General features: G+C 46.7%; 1 protein-coding gene across 5 annotated transcripts in view; it reads left to right on the plus strand.

Annotated features, from left to right (window-relative positions):
* Window positions 1-20270, plus strand: part of hycc1 (hyccin PI4KA lipid kinase complex subunit 1) — a 153605-nt gene that overhangs the window by 9844 nt on the left and 123491 nt on the right. For 3 of the 5 annotated variants that reach the window (XM_073024618.1, XM_073024621.1, XM_073024622.1), the window contains exon 1: window positions 14753-14823. The exons of the other annotated variants lie outside the window; for them this stretch is intronic. In XM_073024618.1, coding sequence (XP_072880719.1) covers window positions 14822-14823 — 2 coding nt within the window. In that variant the 5' untranslated portion in view covers window positions 14753-14821. Of the gene's footprint in view, window positions 1-14752; window positions 14824-20270 lie in introns of those variants that run through there. 5 annotated transcript variants of the gene reach the window in all.

The raw sequence follows: 20270 nt of genomic DNA on the forward strand, positions 1-20270 counted from the left end.
TTTTTCAATAAGTTAACCACTGCGTTGCTTAGTAATTATTGTAGCTTTCATCGGGGCAGGGCCTTTCACATTCACCATTAAAATTGTTCCGATCATTGACTGACTGTAGCCTAACGCTTTTCCAATGACCGATGGCATTTCATCTCTTTCCGATCGCTTTATTACATCCACCTTATCATGAGGAACGTTTGATGGCTCTGGATCTGTACTTTGGAATTTAGAAGCACGAGGTGGGATTTTATTGAAACCTTTCAAATGTTGAAATGCCTAGACAAAGTAGATGTGGAAAAGATGTTTCCCATGATGGGGGAGTGTAGGACAAGACGTCACAGCTTCAGGATAGAGAGGCACCCATTTAAAACAGAGCTACAGAGAAATTTCTATAACTAGAGGGTGGTGAATTTGTGGAATTTATTACTACAGGCAGCTGTGGAAGCCAGATTGTTGGGTGTATTTAAGACAGAGCTTGACAGGTTCTTGATTTGAAATGGTGTCAAAGGTTATGGGGAGAAGGCAGAGGTGTGGGGCTGAGGAGGGGAAAAGAGGATCAGCCATGATTGAATGGCAGAGCAGACTTGATGGACTAAATGGCATTTTCTTGTATGTTCCAATCTTAGAAACTAAAATGTTCTTCAGTTGATTCATTAAGATAAAGGAATGAATGAATTAGCAATTCACCTCTTAGCCTGAATTAGTCTCTTTAACCTGTAAACTGCTTTCCCTCCTAGCATGTATGCACAGTACAGAAACAGGCACTGGAGGGGGGCATTGTGCAGAGCAAAAGTAAGAAAGAATTGCTCTCCTTGCTTTCCAAACGCATCAGAATTATATCTAAAATGATCAAAGCAATTTGGACTTTCAATGTCATCTCAATGGATATTGAGCTTACCTGCCATAACAACCAGTTCTTCGTTTGCGGAAAATAGGACTATATATCTTTCAGATCTACCTCTTTGAAATTAATAGTAACAGTCTTCCAGCACCAGGTTTAGAACATAGAATAGTACAGCACATTACAGGCCCTTTGGCCCACAATGTTGTGCCGACCCTCAAACCCTACCTCCCATATAACCCCCCACCTTAAATTCTTCCATATACCTGTCCAGTAGTCTCTTAAACTTCACTAGTGTATCTGCCTCTACCACTGACTCAGGCAGTGCATTCCACGCACCAACCACTCTCTGTGTGAAAAACCTTCCTCTAATATCCCCCTTGAACTTCCCTCCCCTTACCTTAAAACCATGTCCTCTTGTACTGAGCAGTGGTGCCCTGGGGAAGAGGTGCTAGCTGTCCACTCTGTCTATTCCTTTTAATATCTTGTACACCTCTATCATGTCTCCTCTCATCCTCCTTCTCTCCAAAGAGTAAAGCCCTAGCTCCCTTAATCTCTGATCATACTCCATACTCTCTAAACCAGGCAGCATCCTGGTAAATCTCCTCTGTACCCTTTCCAATGCTTCCACATCCTTCCTATAGTGAGGTGACCAGAACTGGACACAGTACTCCAAGTGTGGCCTAACCAGAGTTTTATAGAGCTGCATCATTATATTGCGTCTCTTAAACTCTGTCCCTCGACTTATGAAAGCTAACACCCCATAAGCTTTCTTAACTACCCTATCTACCTGTGAAGCAACTTTCAGGGATCTGTGGACATGTACCCCCAGATCCCTCTGCTCCTCCACGCTACCAAGTGTCCTGCCATTTACTTTATACTCTGCCTTGGAGTTTGTCCTTCCAAAGTGTACCACCTCACACTTCTCCAGGTTGAACTCCATCTGCCACTTCTCAGCCCACTTCTGCATCCTATCAATGTCTCTCTGCAATCTTCGACAATCCTCTACATTATCTACGACACCACCAACCTTTGAGTAGTCTGCAAACTTGCCAACCCACTCTTCTACTCCCACATCCAGGTTAATAAAAATCACAAAAAGTAGAGGTCCCAGAACAGATCCTTGTGGGACACCACTAGTCACAGCCCTCCAATCTGAATATACTCCCTCCACCACAACCCTCTGCCTTCTGCATGCAAGCCAATTCTGAATCCACCTGGCCAAACTTCCCTGGATCCCATGCCTTCTGACTTTCTGAATAAACCTATGGTGTGGAACCTTGTCAAATGCCTTACTAAAATCCATGTAGATCACATCCACTGCACTACCCACATCTTTATGCCTGGTCACCACCTCAAAGAACTCTTATCAGGCTTGTTAGACACAATCTGCCCTTCACAAAGCCATGCTGACTGTCCCTGATCAGACCATGATTCTCTAAATGCCCATAGATCCTATCTCTAAGAATCTTTTCCAACAGCTTTCCCACCACAGACGTAATCACCCGGACTATCCCTACTACCTTTTTTGAACAAGGGGAAAACATTCGCCTCCCTCCAATCCTCCAGTACCATTCCCGTGGACAACGAGGACATAAAGATCCTAGCCAGAGGCTCAGCAATCTCTTCCCTCGCCTCGTGGAGCAGCCTGGGGAATATTCCGTCAGGTGCCAGGGACTTATCCATCCTAATGTATTTTAACAATGCCAACACCTCCTCTCCCTTAATACCAACATGCTCCAGAACGTCAACCTCACTCATATTGTCCTCACCTTCCTCAAGTTCCCTTTCATTGGTAAATACCGAAGAGGAGTATTCATTGAGGACCTCGCTCACTTCCACAGCCTCCAGGCACATCTTCCCACTTTTTTCTCTAATCTGTCCTACCTTCACTCCTGTCATCCTTTTGTTCTTCACATAATTGAAGAATGCCTTGGGATTTTCCTTTACCCTACTCGCCAAGGCCTTCTCATGCTCCCTTCTTGCTCTTCTCAGCCCCTTCTTAAGCTGCTTTCTTGCTACCCTATATTCCTCAATAGACCCATCTGATCCTTGCTTCCTAAACCTCATGTATGCTGCCTCCTTCCACCTGACTAGATTTTCCACCTTACTTGTCACCCATGGTTCCTTCACCCTACCATTCTTTATCTTCCTCACTGAGACAGATTTATCCCTAACATCCTGCAAGAGATCCTTAAACATCGACCACATGTCCATAGTACATTTCCCTGCAAAAACATCATCCCAATTCACACCCGCAAGTTCTAGCCTTATAGCCTCATAATTTGCCCTTCCCGAATTAAAAATTTTCCTGTCCTCTCTGATTCTAACCTTTTCCATGATAATGCTAAAGGCCAGGGAGCAGTGATCACTGTCCCCCAGATGCTCACCCACTGACAGATCTGTGACTTGACCCGGTTCGTTACCTAATACTGGATCTAGTATGGCATTGTAATGTTAAAATTGTACAAGGCATTGGTAAGGCCAAATTTGGAATATTGTGTACAGTTCTGGTCACCAAATTATAGGAAAGATATCAATAAATTAGAGAGAGTGCAGAGACGATTTACTAGGATGTTACCTGGGTTTCAGCACTTAAGTTACAGAGAAAGGTTGAACAAGTTAGGTCTCTATTCATTGGAGCGTAGAAGGTTGATGGGGGATTTGATCGAGGTATTTAAAATTTTGAGAGGGATAGATAGAGTTGACGTGAATAGGCTGTTTCCATTGAGAGTAGGGGAGATTCAAACGAGAGGACATGATTTGAGAGTTAGGGGGCAAAAGTTTAAGGGAAACACAAGGGGGTATTTCTTTACTCAGAGAGTGATAGCTGTGTGGAATGAGCTTCCTGTAGAAATAGTAGAGGCCAGTTCAGTTGTGTCATTTAAGGTAAAATTGGATAGGTATATGGACAGGAAAGGAGTGGAGGGTTATGGGCTGAGTGCGGGTAGGTGGGACTAGGTGAGATTAAGAGTTCGGCACGGACTAGGAGGGCCGGAATGGCCTGTTTCCGTGCTGTGATTGTTATATGGTTATATTCTCCCTAGTCAGCCTGTCAACATACTGTGACAGGAATCCGTTCTGGACACACTTAACAAACTCTGCCTCATCTGAACCCTTGGAACTAATCAAATGCCAATCAATATTAGGGAAGTTAAAGTCACCCATGATAACAACCCTGTTATTTTTGCACCTTCCCAATCTGCTCCTCGGTATCTCTGCTGCTACCAGGGGGCTGTAGAATACCCCCATTAGAGTAACTGCTCCCTTCCTGTTCCTGACTTCCACCCATACTAACTCAAAAGAGGATCCTGCTACATTACCCTTCTTTTCTGTAGCTGTAATAGTATCCCTGACCAGTAATGCCACCCCTCCTCCCCTTTTCCCCCCTCTCTATCCCTTTTAAAGCACTGAAATCCAGGAATATTGAGAATCCATTCCTCCCCTGGTGCTAGCCAAGTCTCTGTAATGGCCACTACATCATAATTCCATGTATGTATCCAAGCTCTCAGTTCATCACCTTTGTTCCTGATGCTTCTTGCATTGAAGTACACACACTTTATCCCTTCTACCGTACTACCTTTATACCCTTTATTCTGCTGCTCTTTCCTCAAAGCCTCTCTATATGTTAGATCTGGCTTTACTCCATGCACTTCTTTCACTGCTCTATCGCTCCGGATCCCATCCCCCTTGCAAATTAGTTTAAACACTCCCGAACCATGCTAGCAAACCTACCTGCAAGGATATTGCTCCCCCTCGAGTTCAGGTGCAACCCATCCAATCTGTACAGGTCCCACCTTCCCCAGAAGAGATCCTAATGATCCAAAAGTCTAAAACACTGCCCCCTGCACCAACTCTTCAGCCACGCATTCAACTGCCATCTCCTCCAATTCTTACCATCACTATCACGCAGCACTGGCAGCGATCCTGAGAACGCCACCCTTGAGGTCCTGTTCTTCAGCCTAGTTCCCGAAACTTACACTTCAGGACCTCATCCCTCTTCCTGCCTATGTCGTTGGTACCAAGATGTATCACGACTTCTGGTTGCTTTCCCTCTTGTAGTGGGATGTCACGCACCCAGTCAGAGACATCCCGGACCCTGGCACCCGGAAGGCAACAAACCATGCGCGTGTCCTTGTCACGTCCACAAAATCTCCTGTCTGCTCCCCTGACTATAGAGTCTCCAATGATGACAGCTCTCCTCTTCTCTGTCCCGTCCTTCTGCACCACAGGGTCAGACTTAGTGCCAGAGGCCCTGCCACCGTGGTTCACACCTGGTCAGTCGTCCTCGCCAACAGTATCCAGGATGGTAAACTTATTATTCAGGGGAATGGCTACAGGGGTGCTCTGCACTACCTGTCTACTCTCCTTCGCTTCCCTCCCTCGGACTGTCACCCAACGACCTGCTTCTGGCAGCCTAGGTGTGACTACCTCTCTGTAGGTCTCTTCTATGACTGCCTCATTCTCCTTTATGAGTTTAGCTGGTGGTTTTCCTGCAATATAACTGCTGAGGAATCATTACATTTTAGTTATGCAGTCAGGGAATTTTTGGCTGGCAAGTTTGGAACTTTTAGATTTGCACAGGAAATTTGATGGAACTTAACAGCAAAATGTGCTGACGTTTACACAAAGTTCAAAAGTAAGAAATTTTAACATCATTTCTGATTTGTGGTAATTTTGATTGTATCTAGGTTTGTTACTTGTGAAGATTTTGGATACTGAAAAGCAAACACGAGGAAACCTGCAGATGCTGGAAATTCAAGCAGCACACACAAAATGCTGGTGGAACGCAGCAGGCCAGGCAGCATCTATAGGGAGAAGCACTGTCGACGTTTCGGGCCAAGACCCTTTGTCAGGACCCTGATGCTGCCTGGCCTGCTGCGTTCCACTAGCATTTTGTGGACATTCTGGATACTGTTGGCTGCTGAAATTGCATCTTTACATGGTCATAACAAAAGGACAAATAATTTCATTTACGTTATCTTTCTTAATTTAATGCTGAAAATAGATACAGTTTAATGCATTTTAATCAAATATATACAGGCAAGTCACCGGGTTATGTACGAGTTCCGTTCCTGAGTTCGTCTTTAAGTTCGATTTGTACATAAGTCGGAACAAGTACATCCGGTATTATTTAGCGTCAGTCAAACGTTTGTCTTAGTATATAGTATAGATTTTACCTTTCTATGCATATAAAACACTTAAGAAACGTATGTATTCCAATAATTAACCACTGCATTGCTTAGTAATAATTGTAGCTTTCATCGGGGCAGGGCCTTTCATGTGCTCCATTATTCTCACTTTATCCGTTATCCTTTAAACTTGTTCTGATCTTTGACCATCTGTAGCCTAACGCTTTTCCAATGACCGATGGCGTTTCACCTCTTTCCAAACGCTTTATTATTTCCAATTTATTTTCAATCACGATCGCTTCCCGTCAATGGAACAGAAACACTGCAGGCAGTGGGTCCCGAGGTTTGCTTGGTCCTAAGGACCATCGCACTGAGACAGGCTAAATGGGATAAGTGGGGGCTGTGCTAGATTTGGGTATTTGATCCTCTACAATATTCCACGTGGGAATTTAAACTGGAGGTGGCAGTGTTTTTTTTTATGAGGTCAAGTTGTGAGCTCGACATCAACCCGGCACGGATGGTACAGGAGTCACTGGATTGACATCAACCCGGCACAGGAGCGGTCTGTCACTGCATCGAACTCAGGAACCTCCATTCTTGAGCCCGGCACTGATCTCACTGCGCCACCAGCCAACCGGAACAGGGGAGTGGGGTCAGGGTGAATCTTACTAAGAAAAATTTAAGCCAAATACAAAGTTAAACACTCAACACAGTGTCAAAGGCAATGACAAAATGGCGGATGGCATCGCGATCTGACGTAAAATGGCGGACAGTGTTCTCCTTCCTTGGTTCGTAAGTACGAGTTGTCCGTAGGTCGGACGTTCGTAACGCGGGGACTACCTGTATAGAACTACCGCTATTCAAAAAGGAGAATAGTTATTTTAAATGAACATAGCTAAGAAAGAAGAATATGAACAAGAGCAGATTTTTACTTTATATTTTTTGTTCTGATTTTAAATATTTGTACACCCACTTATTCTGTTGCAGTTCCTTTTTGACTTGCTAAATCTTTAAATTTTTACTCAGTGTAATGTTAATACAAATGTTAATGCAGGAAGTTTAAAAAGGAAATTGCATTAATAATTGATGCATGGCAAGATTGCATGTAAAAACATTCCCTGATACTTAAGGTCCCTTTTTGAGCAGAGGCTGCGTGCTTGTGCAAGATAAAAATTGAAAGCATAATCTGACAGTTACAAGTTTTTCTAGCCATTTTCTGTGAAATTGTGTGGTACATGTTTTGATTTCAATCTCCTCCAATTAAGAATGTATTTGAAATGATGTGATGGATCTGTAAGTACTTCAAAACCCATCCCTACAATTAATAACACTAAAGGTAAATAAACTGTTTGCTCATTAACTAGATCAACACATTTAAAATTCTGGAGGAACTCAGCAGGTCAGGTAACGTCTCTTGTGTGTTAACTCACTGTTTTCCTGAGATCAAATTGCATCATTAAATCTAGAACTCTGACAGTAATGGAAATCATTAGCGAAGCCCACCCAAAATACATGGAACACAGTTAAACTGTGGACTTTACACTTCATATCAGAAAGCCCTATTCCAATCTGATTGTTGGTTGTATTACTTCAAATGAAAACTGAAGCCACTATTGCTATATGCTTGTCTGGCTACAAAAAGGGCGAAGAGCTACAAAAATACTATGGGTGGTTTGCTGATGGGATAGACCTCCAGTACATTAAGTGCTTAATGTCCAGCATTGTGCATTAGGCACAAATAGCACATATAAGATACCAAGTAAACATAGTCAATCAAAAAAAAACCCAAGTCTCTGATAAAGATGTCCTGTAAATAGATGGTGCATGGGTGTTACTGACAAGATCAAGCAGTTCTCAACAGTCCAGTCCATGCACTCAATCCATTAAGTGAATACTGGAGGGCAGCATTGCCAGAAACGGCCAGCCCCTAATCCAGCATGGAAGAAGCACTACACTGCCTCCAGCATCTCCTCTTCTGTACTGCCTCAACAGGCATGTTTGTGGCTTGAGGCCTAGTTCTTGCTAAAACCAAGTAGCTCCCCTGCCGTCTGCCTCAACAATAAACAAGGGAAATGGACTTGCTGTGTTTTACATTATCAGTGTCTGATAAGATTTTGCAATCGCAAGAGAAATGTCCAAGACAATCAATCGCTGTTGGACTGCCCACCACTTACGAGCACTGACTCCAATGCCTTCAATGCCTTCCCATAGCAGGCACTAATACAGTCCATACTAAATCCAGCTCCTCCACCAACGAACAGCTTGCTGATGGGATTGACCTGCAATACTTTACGTGCTTCATGCCCACCATTGTCTTGTGATTGTAAAAGACGTTTAAAAAAGATAGACACCTTTTGTTAGCCCCGAGAGCGAATTGTGTCTGAATGTGCTGCCATCTTTGTTAATCAAATATGCAATAACTGATCTTTAACATTTTGAAATTCTGCTAAATGTAACTTTGAGGTTATGATTGAAATCAGATTTTCTCGCTTGTATTAAAATGAGCTTCAGTAGAAGTAATGGTCTGCTATTTGCTGGTTTTGCATTTGCCAGCATTTAACTATTTTTGTCACACACAGTCAAACAAGTTTCAAAAATACTGAATGATAAATGGTAAGTTTCTGTGAATATGCTTTTCATTGGACTCTCAGTAGAGTCAGGTAGCTTCTTCCAGTTTCCACAGTGGTTTACCTCGTGGCAGGTTAAGTGGAGGGAGAGGTGGGCGGGGAAGAAAATTTGGTTCTCTTCCCATAAGTTTTAAGGGACTCAGTTCTGTAGGGGAAGATTTGCAAAAATAAAGATGGACATTTCTGTTGACTCGGTGTAGAAATATGCTAATTTGAAAATACAGGAATACTCGAGTTCTGAATCCTAAAAACCATCTACTTTGCCTTTGTCATGCCACTTTCTCAGGCTGCAGCAGGATGCATTCCTGTGCTCTATGAAACCTGGTACTGCATGCATTACTGTCCTGTGTGAAACCAGATACGGCATGCATGCATTGCTGCCCTCTGTGAAACCCGAGATTAAAATGTGCCACTTTCAGTCATTCTGCTGTAACCTCTAGATTGCTTGGTAGCCAGAAACATTACTAATTTGCATTCCAGGAACTACAAAGTATACTGTTATAGAGTTCACATCAAATTGGTGGTTGTATAATATTAATCATTTTGAGCAATAGAAACTAGCAAATGTTGGTGGAGTTTAGTTTCATGGAATTTTGATACTGCATTTAAATTATAAGATCATAAAATATCGGAGCAGAATTAGGCCATTTGGTCCTTTGACTCATCTCTGCCATTTCATCGTAGCTGATCCATTATTCCTCTCAGCCCCAATATCCTGCCTTCTCACCATATCCCTTCATGCCTTGAACAGTCAAGAATCTATCAACCTCTGCCTTAAATATTTGTAAAGACTTGGTCTCCACAGCTGCCTGTGGTAACAAATTCCACAAATTCGCCACCTTCTGGCTAAAGAAATTTCTCTGTATCTCTGTTTTAAATGGACGCCCCTCTATAGTGAGTCTGTGCTTTCTTGTCCTAGACTCCCCCACCATGGCAAACATCCTTTCCACATCTACTCTGTCTGGGCCTTTCAACGATCAAAAGGTTTGAATGAGATCCCCCCTCATCCTTCTAAATTCCAGCGAGTACAGACCCAGAGTGATGCACCATCAATAACTCACGCCGAGACTTAGGAAGTGAGATATCGGCTTTTATTGACTGAAGAACAACACTACATCCTGGGGAAATGAGGGAGAGCAGCAGGCCACAGTCGCCTTTATACAGGGGTCTGTGGGAGGAGCCACAGGGGTAGTCAGCAGGGTCTTGGGAGGAGCCACAGGAGCAGTCAGACAGGTATATCTAGTTCACCACATTCACCCCTCCTTTGTTTAAAAAAAATTCCCAAGTATATTTACAGGTTAAGTCGATCAGGTGGTCGAATCGTTCGCTGCGATCTACGGAGCTCCAGCTGCAATTGCACAGGAGCCGGAGGTGATGACGGCACAGGTGCCGGAGGTGGTGTGTGCTCCGAAGGCGGAGAGTGGGTTAATTCTGTCCCAACAGGAGGTGTCAGGGATCCCTCGCGTGTGAGCGAGGGCCCTGGAACAGACGCATACGGAGTCTGTGTGGGGCACGGTGCGCGCGGAGTCACTTCGGGTACAGGGTGCAAAGTTACCGTGGAGTGCTCGGGGTAGTGGTCTGCTGCTCCGGCGGGCGCCAGGTCGCGGACAGAGACCGTGTCCTCCCGCCCATCAGGCAAGACCACGTAGGCATACTGGGGATTAGCATGCAGGAGGTGAACCTTCTCGACCAGTGGTGAGTACTTATTACTCCTCGCATGTTTACGCAGCAGCACTGGCCCCGGGGACGTCAGCCAAACTGGCAGGGTGGTCCCAGTGACAGACTTCCTGGGAAAAGAGAATAAGCGTTCGTGAGGGGTGGCATTAGTGGACGTACACAACAGGGAGCGGATAGAGTGGAGTGCCTCAGGGAGGACCTCCTGCCATCGGGAGACCGGCAACCCTCGTGACTTAAGGGCTAAAAGTATGGCCTTCCACACCGTGGCATTCTCCCTCTCCACCTGGCCATTCCCCCGGGGATTATAACTCGTGGTGCGACTAGTAGCTATGCCCCTAGCAAGCAGGAACCGGCGCAACTCGTCACTCATAAAGGAGGACCCTCTATCACTGTGGACATAGCAGGGATATCCGAACAGTGTGAAGAGCTGGCGCAGGACTTTGATGACCGACGTGGTAGTAGTGTCGGGGCAGGGAACGGCAAAGGGGAATCGCGAGTACTCGTCAATAATACTGAGAAAGTAGACATTGCGGTCGGTGGAGGGAAGGGGGCCCTTAAAGTCAATACTCAGTCGCTCAAAAGGGCGGGTGGCCTTGACAAGCTGCGCAGTGTCAGGACGGTAGAAGTGCGGTTTGCACTCAGCGCAGATCTGGCAGTTCCTGGTCATCGTCCTGATGTCCTCCAGGGAGTACGGCAGGTTCCGGGCTTTAATGAAGTGATAAAACCGGGTGACCCCCGGGTGGCAAAGTTGGGCATGAAGGGCATACAGCTGGTCGAGCTGGGCACTAGCACACGGTCCCCGGGATAGGGCATCAGACGGTTCATTGAGCCTGCCAGGCCGGTACAGGATATCGTAAGTATAGGTGGAGAGTTCTATTCTCCAACGCAAAATTTTATCATTTTTGATTTTGCCCCGCTGTTGGCTGCTGAACATGAACGCAACCGAGCGCTGGTCGGTCAGCAAGGTGAACCTTCTGCCGGCGAGATAGTGCCTCCAGTGCCGAATAGCTTCCACTATGGCTTGGGCTTCTTTCTCCACCGTGGAGTGCCGAAGTTCAGAGCCTTGAAGGGTACGAGAAAAAAACGCCACTGGCCTGCCTTCTTGATTGAGGGTAGCAGCCAGCGCGACGTCAGAGGCGTCACTCTCTACTTGGAAGGGAATGGTCTCGTCTACCGCATGCATCGTTGCTTTGGCAATGTCCCCTTTAATGCAGCTGAAGGCCGCGCGGGCCTCGGCAGAGAGGGGAAAGGTGGTAGACTTGACCAGGGGGCGGGCCTTGTCTGCGTAATGGGGAACCCATTGGGCGTAATAGGAAAAAAAACCCAGGCACCGCCGGAGGGCCTTGAGAGTAGTGGGAAGAGGGAGTTCTAACAGGGGGCGCATACGGTCGGGGTCGGGGCCAATGACCCCGTTCTCCACGACATACCCAAGGATAGCGAGTCGTGTGGTTCTGAACACACACTTGTCCTTGTTATAAGTGAGGTTCAAAGCATCGGCCACCTGGAAAAAACGTTGGAGGTTGGCGTCATGGTCCGACCAGTCGCGACCACAGATGGTGATGTTATCTAGATAGGGAAATGTGGCCGTCAGTTTGTACTGGTCCACCATCCGGTCCATCTCCCTCTGGAAGACTGAGACCCCATTTGTGACACCAAATGGGACGCGCAGAAAGTGATAGAGCCTGCCACCCGCCTCGAAGGCGGTGTAGGGGCGGTCCTCTGGGCGGATGGGGAGCTGGTGATAAGCGGATTTCAGATCAATTGTCGAGTACACCTTGTACTGAGCTATCTGGTTGACCATATCCGCGATGCGGGGTAGGGGGTACGCGTCAAGCTGCGTGAATCTATTGATGGTCTGGCTGTAGTCCACAACCATCCTATTTTTCTGCCCAGTCCGAACAACGACCACCTGGGACCGCCATGGGCTTGTGCTTGGCTCAATGATCCCCTCCCTGAGCAGCCGCTGCACCTCTGAATGAATAAAGGCCCTGTCCCCCGCACTGTACCTCCTACTTTTAGTTGCCACAGGTTTACAGTCGGGGGTCAGGTTGGTGAACAGCGATGGGGGAGGGATCTTGAGGGTGGAGAGGTTGCAAATAGTGTCAGCAGCACAGCTATCGGCATGGTGCTGGGCGGCGTGAGTTATTGATGGTGCATCAATTTTATTGACTGAAGAACAACACTACATCCTGGGGAAATGAGGGAGAGCAGCAGGCCACAGTCGCCTTTATACAGGGGTCTGTGGGAGGAGCCACAGGGGTAGTCAGCAGGGTCTTGGGAGGAGCCACAGGAGCAGTCAGACAGGTATATCTAGTTCACCACACAGAGCCAACAAACGTTCCTTGTGTGATAACTCTTTCATTCCTGGAGTTGTCCTTGTGAACTGCCTCTGGACCTTTTCTAATGCCAGCACATCTTTTCTTAGATGAGGAGCCCAAAACTGTCCACAGTACTCAAGGTGAGGCCTCACCAGTGCCTTATAAAACCTTTGCATCACATCCCTGTTCATGTATTCTAGACCTCTTGGAGATGAATACTTTTCTCACCACCGACTCAACCTGCAAGTCAACCTTCAGGGTGTTCTGCACAAGGGCTCCCAAATCCCTTTGCATTTCAGATTTTTGCTTTTTCTCCCCATTTAGAAAATAGTCTGCACATTTATTTCTACTACCAAAGTGTATCATTATGCATTTTCCAACAATGTATTTCATTTGCCACTTTCTTGCCCATTCTCCTAATCTGTCTAAGTCCTTCTGCAGTCTTCCTGTCTCCGCAACACTACCTGCCCCTCCACCAGTCCGCAAACTTGGCAACAAAGCCATCTATTCCATCATCTAAATCATTGATAAACAGCATAAAAAGAAATGGTTCCAACACCAACCCCTGCGGAACACCACTAAGTCAACTGGCAGCCAACCTGATGTGGATCCTTTTACTTCCACTCGCTGCCTCCTACCGATCAGCCAATGCTTTAACCACACTGAACCTGCAAATTAACATTTAGGGAGTCCTGCACAAGAACTCTTAAGTTTCTTTGCGCCTCAGATTTTTGAATTGTCTCTCAATTTAGGAAATAGACTCCCATTTCATTTCTTCGACCAAAATGCATGACCATACATGTCTGGACACTGGATTCATTCAGCCTCTTCTTTGCCCATTCTTCCTTCTGTAGCCTCTCTACTTCCTCAAAATTACCTGCCCCTCCACCTATCTTCGTATAGTCTGCAAACTTTGCAACAAGGCCATCAATTCCATCATTCAAAACCATTCACATATAACATAAAAAGAATCGGTCACAACACAGACCCCAGTGCAACACCACTAGTCTCTGACAGCCAACCAGAAAAGGCTTCCTTTATTCCCACTCTTTGCCTTCTGCCAATCAGCCACTGTTTTATCCATGCTAGAATCTTTCCTTTAATACCATGGCTTGTAATTTGTTAAGCATCCTCATGTGTCGTATCTTGTTAACGGCCTTCTGTAAATCCAGCTGCACAATAGCCAATTCTCCTTTGTCTATCCTGCTTGTTATTTCTTCAAAGAATTTGAACAGATTTAGAACATTGAAATCTATAGTACATTATAGGCCCTTTGGCCCACAATGTTCTGCTGACCATGTAACCCACTCTAGAAAATGCCTAGATTTACTCTACCATCTATTTTTCTAAGCTCAATGTACATGTCTAAGTGTCTCTTAAAAGACCCTATTGTATCCGCTTCCACCATTGTCGCTGGCAGTGCATTCCATGCACCCACCCACTCTCTGTGTGGAAAAACTTACTCCTGGCGTCTCCCCTGTACCTACTTCCAAGCACCTTAAAACTATGCCCCCTTGTGTAAGCCATTTCAGCTCTGGGGAAATACCTCTGGCTATCTACATGATCAATCCTTCTCCTCACACATCTATCAGGTCAACTCTCATCTTCTGTCACTCCATGGAGAAAAAGCCAAGTTAACTCAACCTATTATCATAAGGCACACACTCCAATCCAGGCAACATCCTTGTAAATCTCCTCTGCACTCTTTCTATAGCATCCACATCCTTCCTATAATGAGATGACCAGAACTGAACACAGTACTCCAACTGGGGTCTGACCAAGGTCTTACATAGCTGAACTCAATCCCATGGTTGATGGATGCCAACACACCATATGCCTTCTTAACAATACTGTAAACCTCCGCAGCAGCTTTGAGTGTCCTATGGACACGGACACCAAGAACTCTGATCCTCCACACTGCCAATAGTCTTACCATTAATACTATTCTATCTTCAAATTTGGCTTGCCAAAATGAACCACTTCATACTTGTCTGGATTGAACTCCATCTGCCACTTATTAGCCCAGTTCTGCATCTTATTGATGTTCTGCTGTAACCTCTGACAACCCTCCAGACTAACCACAATACCCCCAACCTTTATGTCATCAGCGAACTTATTAACCCACCCTTCTACTTCCTTATCCAGGTCATTTTTAAACATCACAGAGAGGAGGGGTCCCAGAACAGATCCCTGTGGAATACCACTTGTCACCGATCTCCATACAGAATACGAACCATGTACGTTTGTACAACTACCCTTTGCTTTCTGTGGGCAAGCCGATTCTAGATTCACAAAGCAAAGTTTCCTTGGATTCCATAGCTCCTTTCTGAATGAGCCTTGCATGGGGAACCTTATCAAACTCCTTATTGAGATGCTCACCAATGTACAGGAGGCCACACCGGGAGCACCGAACACAGTGAATGACAACAGACTCACAGGTGTAATGTGGCCTCACCTGGAAGGACTGTTTAGGGCCTTGGATGGTAGTGGGGGGGGGGGGGGGGTCGGTAGATGTAGCACTTGTTCCACTTGCAAGGATAAGTGCCAGAAGGAAGATCATTGCAAAGGGATGAATGGACAAAGGAATCGTGTAGGGAGCGATCCCCTTGCAAATCAGCAAGTGGGGAGGGGGGATGGAAAGATGTGCTTGGTGGTGGGATCCAGTTGGAGGTGGCGGAAGTTTCAGAGAATTATGTGCTGGACGTGGAGACTGGTGGGTTGATAGGTGAGGACAAGAGGAACCCTATCCCTGGTAGGGCGGTGGGAGAATCAGGTAAGAGCAGACATGCGTGAAATGGAAGAGATACAGTTGAAGGCAGCATTGTTGGGGGAGGAAGGGAGGCCCCTTTCTTTGATAAAGGATGACATCTCCTTCATTCTAGAATGAAAAGCTTCATCCTGAGAGAAGATGTGACAGAGACATAGGAATTGAGAAAAGGGGATGGCGTTATCCTTCCCTACCACCTCACCAGCCTCTACCGTCAATGCTGTCCTCAACAATATCTCTTCCATTTCACAAATATATGCTCTTACCCCATCCTCCCGCCACCCTACCAGGGATGGGGTTCCTCATCCTCACCTACCACCCCACCAGCCCCTGCGTTCAGCACATAATTCTTTGAAACTTCCACCACCTGCAACGAGATCCCACCACCAAGCACATCTTTCGATTCCTCCCCCCGCCCCCAACTTTCTGCTTTCTGATGTGACTTCCTTGTCCATTCGTTCCTCTCCACTGATCTCCCTCCTGGTAAGCAGAACAAGTGCTACACCTGCCCCTACACCGCCTCCTTGACTACCATTCAGGGCCCTAAACGGTCCTTCCAGGTGAGGCGACACATCACCTGTGAGTCTGTTTGGGTCATACACTGTGTTTGGTGCTCCCGGTGTGGCCTCTTATACATTGGTGAGACCCGATGTAGATGGGGAGACAACCTCACCAAGTATCTACGCTTCGTCCGCCAGAACAAATGGGATCTCCCAGTGGCCACCGATTTTAATTCCACTTCCCATTCCCATTCCTATATGGCCATCCATTGCCTCCTCCACTGTCGTGGTGAGGCCACACTTAGGTTAGAAACATAGAAAACCTAAAGCACAATACAGGCCCTTCGGCCACAAAGCTGTGCTGAACATGGCCTTACCTGTGAAATTACCTAGGGTTACCCATAGCCCTCTATTTTTCTGAGCTCCATGTACCTGCCCAGGAGTCTCTTAAAAGACCCTGTCGTATCCGCCTCCACTACCATCGCTGGCAGCTACTTTCCACGCACTCGCCACTCTGTGTTTTAAAAAAAAAAGCTTAGCCATGACATCTCCTCTGTAGTCAAGTCACTTTTATTGTCATTTCGACCATAACTGCTGGTACAGTGCATAGTAAAAATGAGACAATGTTTTTCAGGACCATGGTGTTACATGACACAGTACAAAAAACTAGACTGAACTATGTAATTAAAAAAAACACAGAGAAAGCTACACTAGACTACAGACCTACACAGGACTGCATAAAGTGCACAAAAAAAGTGCAGGCATTTACAATAATAAATAAATAGATAGATAGATAATAAACAGGACAGTAGGGCAAGGTGTCAGTCCAGGCTTCGAGTATTGTCTGCCAGTGTCTAGTGGTGTTCCTCAGAGTGAAGTCAAGTCACTTTTAATGTCATTTCGACCATAACTGCTGGTACAGTACATAGTAAAAATGAGACAACGTTTTTCAGGACCATGGTGTTACATGACACATTACAAAAACTAGACTGAACTACATAAAAAACAACACAGAGAGAAAAAAACACACACACAACAACTACACTAGACTACAGACCCAGGACTGCATGACGTGCACAAAACAGTGCAGGCATTACAATATATAATAAACAGGACAATAGGGCAAGGTGTCAGACGAGGCTCTGGGTATTGAGGAGTCTGATAGCTTGGGGGAAGAAACTGTTACATAGTCTGGTCGTGAGAGCCTGAATGCTTCGGTGCCTTTTCCCAGATGGCAGGAGGGAGAAGAGATTGTATGAGGGGTGCATGGGGTTCTTCATAATGCTGTTTACTTTGTGGATGCAGTGTGTAGTGTAAATGTCCGTGATGGAGGGAAGAGAGACCCCGATGATCTTCTCAGCTGACCTCACTATCCGCTGCAGGGTCTTGCGATCCGAGATGGTGCAATTTCTGAATCAGGCAGTGATGCAGCTGCTCAGGATGCTCTCAACACAACCCCTGTAGAATGTGATGAGGATGGGGGGTGGGAGATGGACTTTCCTCAGCCTTCGCAAAAAGTAGAGACGCTGCTGGGCTTTCTTTGCTATGGAGCTGGTGTTGAGGGACCAGGTGAGATTCTCCGTCAGGTGAACACCAAGAAATTTGCTACTGTTTACAATCTCTACTGAGGAGCCGTCGATGTTCAGCGGTGAGTGGTTGCTCCGTGCCCTCCTGAAGTCAACAACCATCTCTTTTGTTTTGTTCACATTAAGAGACAGGTTGTTGGCTCTGCACCAGTCCGTTAGCCGCTGCACCTCTTCTCTGTAAGCTGACTCATCGTTCTTGCTGATGAGACCCACCACGGTCGTATCATTGGCGAACTTGATGATATGGTTCGAGCTGTGTGTTGCAGCACAGTCGTGGGTCAGCAGAGTGAACAGCAGTGGACTGAGCACGCAATCCTGGGGAGCCCCCATGCTCAGTGTGATGGTGTTGGAGATGTTGCTCCTGATCCGGACTGACTGAGGTCTCCCAGTCAGGAAGTCTAGGATCCAGTTGCAGAGGGAGATGTTCAGGCCCAGTAGGCTCAGCTTTCCAATCAGTTTCTGAGGGATGATTGTGTTGAATGCTGAACTGAAGTCTATGAACAGCATCAGAACATATGTGTCTTTTTTGTCCAGGTGGGATAGGGCCAGGTGGAGGGTGATGGCAATGGCATCATCTGTTGAGCAGTTGGGACGGTACACAAACTGCAGGGGGTCCAGTGAAGGGGGCAGCAGGGTCTTGATATACCTCATGATGAGCCTCTCGAAACACTTCATGATGATGGATGTAAGTGCAACGGGACGGTAGTCATTTAGGCAGGACACTGAAGACTTCTTTGGCACGGGGACAATGGTGGCGGCCTTGAAGCATGTTGGAATGGTGGCGCTGCTCAGGGAGATGTTGAAGATGTCAGTGAGAACATCTGCTAGCTGATCTGCACATCCTCTGAGCACTCTACCAGGGATGTTATCTGGTCCAGCAGCCTTCCATGGGTTGACCCTGCACAGGGTTCTTCTCACGTCGGCCACGGTGAGACACGGCACCTGGTCGTTTGTAGGAGGGGTGGACTTCCTCGCCACCACGTCATTTTCCGCCTCAAACCGGGCGTAGAAGTTATTCAGCGCATCTGGGATGGAGGCATCACCTGCACAGTCAGGTGATGTTGTCTTGTAATTGGTGATGTCTTGGATGCCTTTCCACATGCACCGCATGTCGCCGCTGCCCTGGAAGTGGCTGTGGATTAGCTGGGCGTGTGCACACTTTGCTCCTCTGATGGCTCGGGGCAGTTTGGTCCTTGCTGTTGTTAGAGCTGCCTTGTCGCCTGCTCTGAAGACGGAGTCGCAGGACCTCAGCAGCGCACGCACCTCTGCGGTCATCCATGGCTTCTGGTTGGCATGTATAGTGACGGTCTTGGACAGAGTAACATCATCAGTGCACTTGCTGATGTAGCTGGTCACTGACGCTGTGTGCTCCTCTAAGTTGGTAGAGTCGCCATCAGTTGCATCCTCCCTGAACATGTGCCAGTCAGTGTGCTCAAAGCAGTCTTGAAGAGCAGAGATGGCTCCTGTTGGCCATATTTTCACCTGCTTCTGAACTGGTCTGGAGCACCTGATGAGTGGTCTGTATACTGGGATTAGCATAACAGAGATGTGGTCTGAGTATCTGAGGTGGGGGCGGGGCTCTGCCTGGTACGCATTGGGGATGTTTGTGTAAACCAGGTCCAACACGTTCTCCCCTTTTGTTGCAAAGTGCACGTTCTGATAGAATTTGGGGAGCACTGGCTTAAGGTTCGCATGGTTAAAATCACCGGTGACAATACACAGTCCATCAGGGTGTGCGTTCTGCAGTTTGCTAACAGCCCCGTTCAGTTCACAGAGTGCCTCCTTAGCATTAGCGCTGGGGGAATGTACACACCGAATATAAGGACAGAGGTGAATTCCCGTGGCAAATAAAATGGTCTGCATCAAACTGCCACAAACTCCACTAGCGATGAGCAGTGTCTGGAAACCAGCACAGAGTTCTTACACCATTCCGTGTTGATGTAAACACACAAGCCACTACCACGAGCCTTACCGGAGACAGCTGCATCTCTGACCGAACGAAACAAAGCTGGAAGGCAGCGTCTGAAATCCCATCAGTGAGCCATGTCTCTGTGAAGACATACGCGGAACAAACTCTGTACTCCCGCCGAGTATTACGTTGGAGTCGGATGTAGTCCATTTTATTGTCCAGGGAGCGGACATTGGAGAGCAGAATGGATGGGAGAGCTGGCCGGCTAGGGTTTGCTTTTAGCCTGGCACGGACCCCTGCCCATTTGCCTCGCTTCTGCTTCCTCACACATCGCTTTCGTCATCTCCATCTCCGGCTACCAGCATCAGGCAAGTCTGAGGAATGTAGGCCCGTTCCCCTCAGCAAGCCGACGTCGCGTAATTCAGCCAGCAGATCTTTGTGGAAGTTTGTTTTTGGGCGATCTCTGTATTGTAGTAGTATCTGGGGATTGTAGATAGCCACTCTGTTATCCATGTGCCCTAATCGAAAATTGTGTATCAAACTTAAAATAGACAATTAAAGTAACACCAGATCTGAAAGGCTGCTGCTGCCGTGCCACCTCATGGGAAACCTACTTCCAAGCACCTTAAAACTGTGCCTTCTTGTGCTAGCCATTTCAGACCTGGGAAGAAGCCTCTGATTATCCACACAATACCTCTCATCATCTTATACGCCTCTATCCTGTCACCTCTCATCCTCCATCATTCCAAGGAAAAAAGGACCGAGTTCACTCAACCTATTTTCATAAGGCATGCTCCCAATCCAGGCAACATCCTTGTAAATCTCCCCTGCACCCTTTCTATGATTTCCACATCATTCCTGTAGTGAGGCAACCAGAACTGAGCACAGTACTCCAAGTGGGGTCTGACCAGGGTCCTATATA

This window comes from Hemitrygon akajei, chromosome 20 (genome assembly GCF_048418815.1).
Source record: "Hemitrygon akajei chromosome 20, sHemAka1.3, whole genome shotgun sequence".
Taxonomy (NCBI): Eukaryota; Metazoa; Chordata; class Chondrichthyes; order Myliobatiformes; family Dasyatidae; genus Hemitrygon; species Hemitrygon akajei.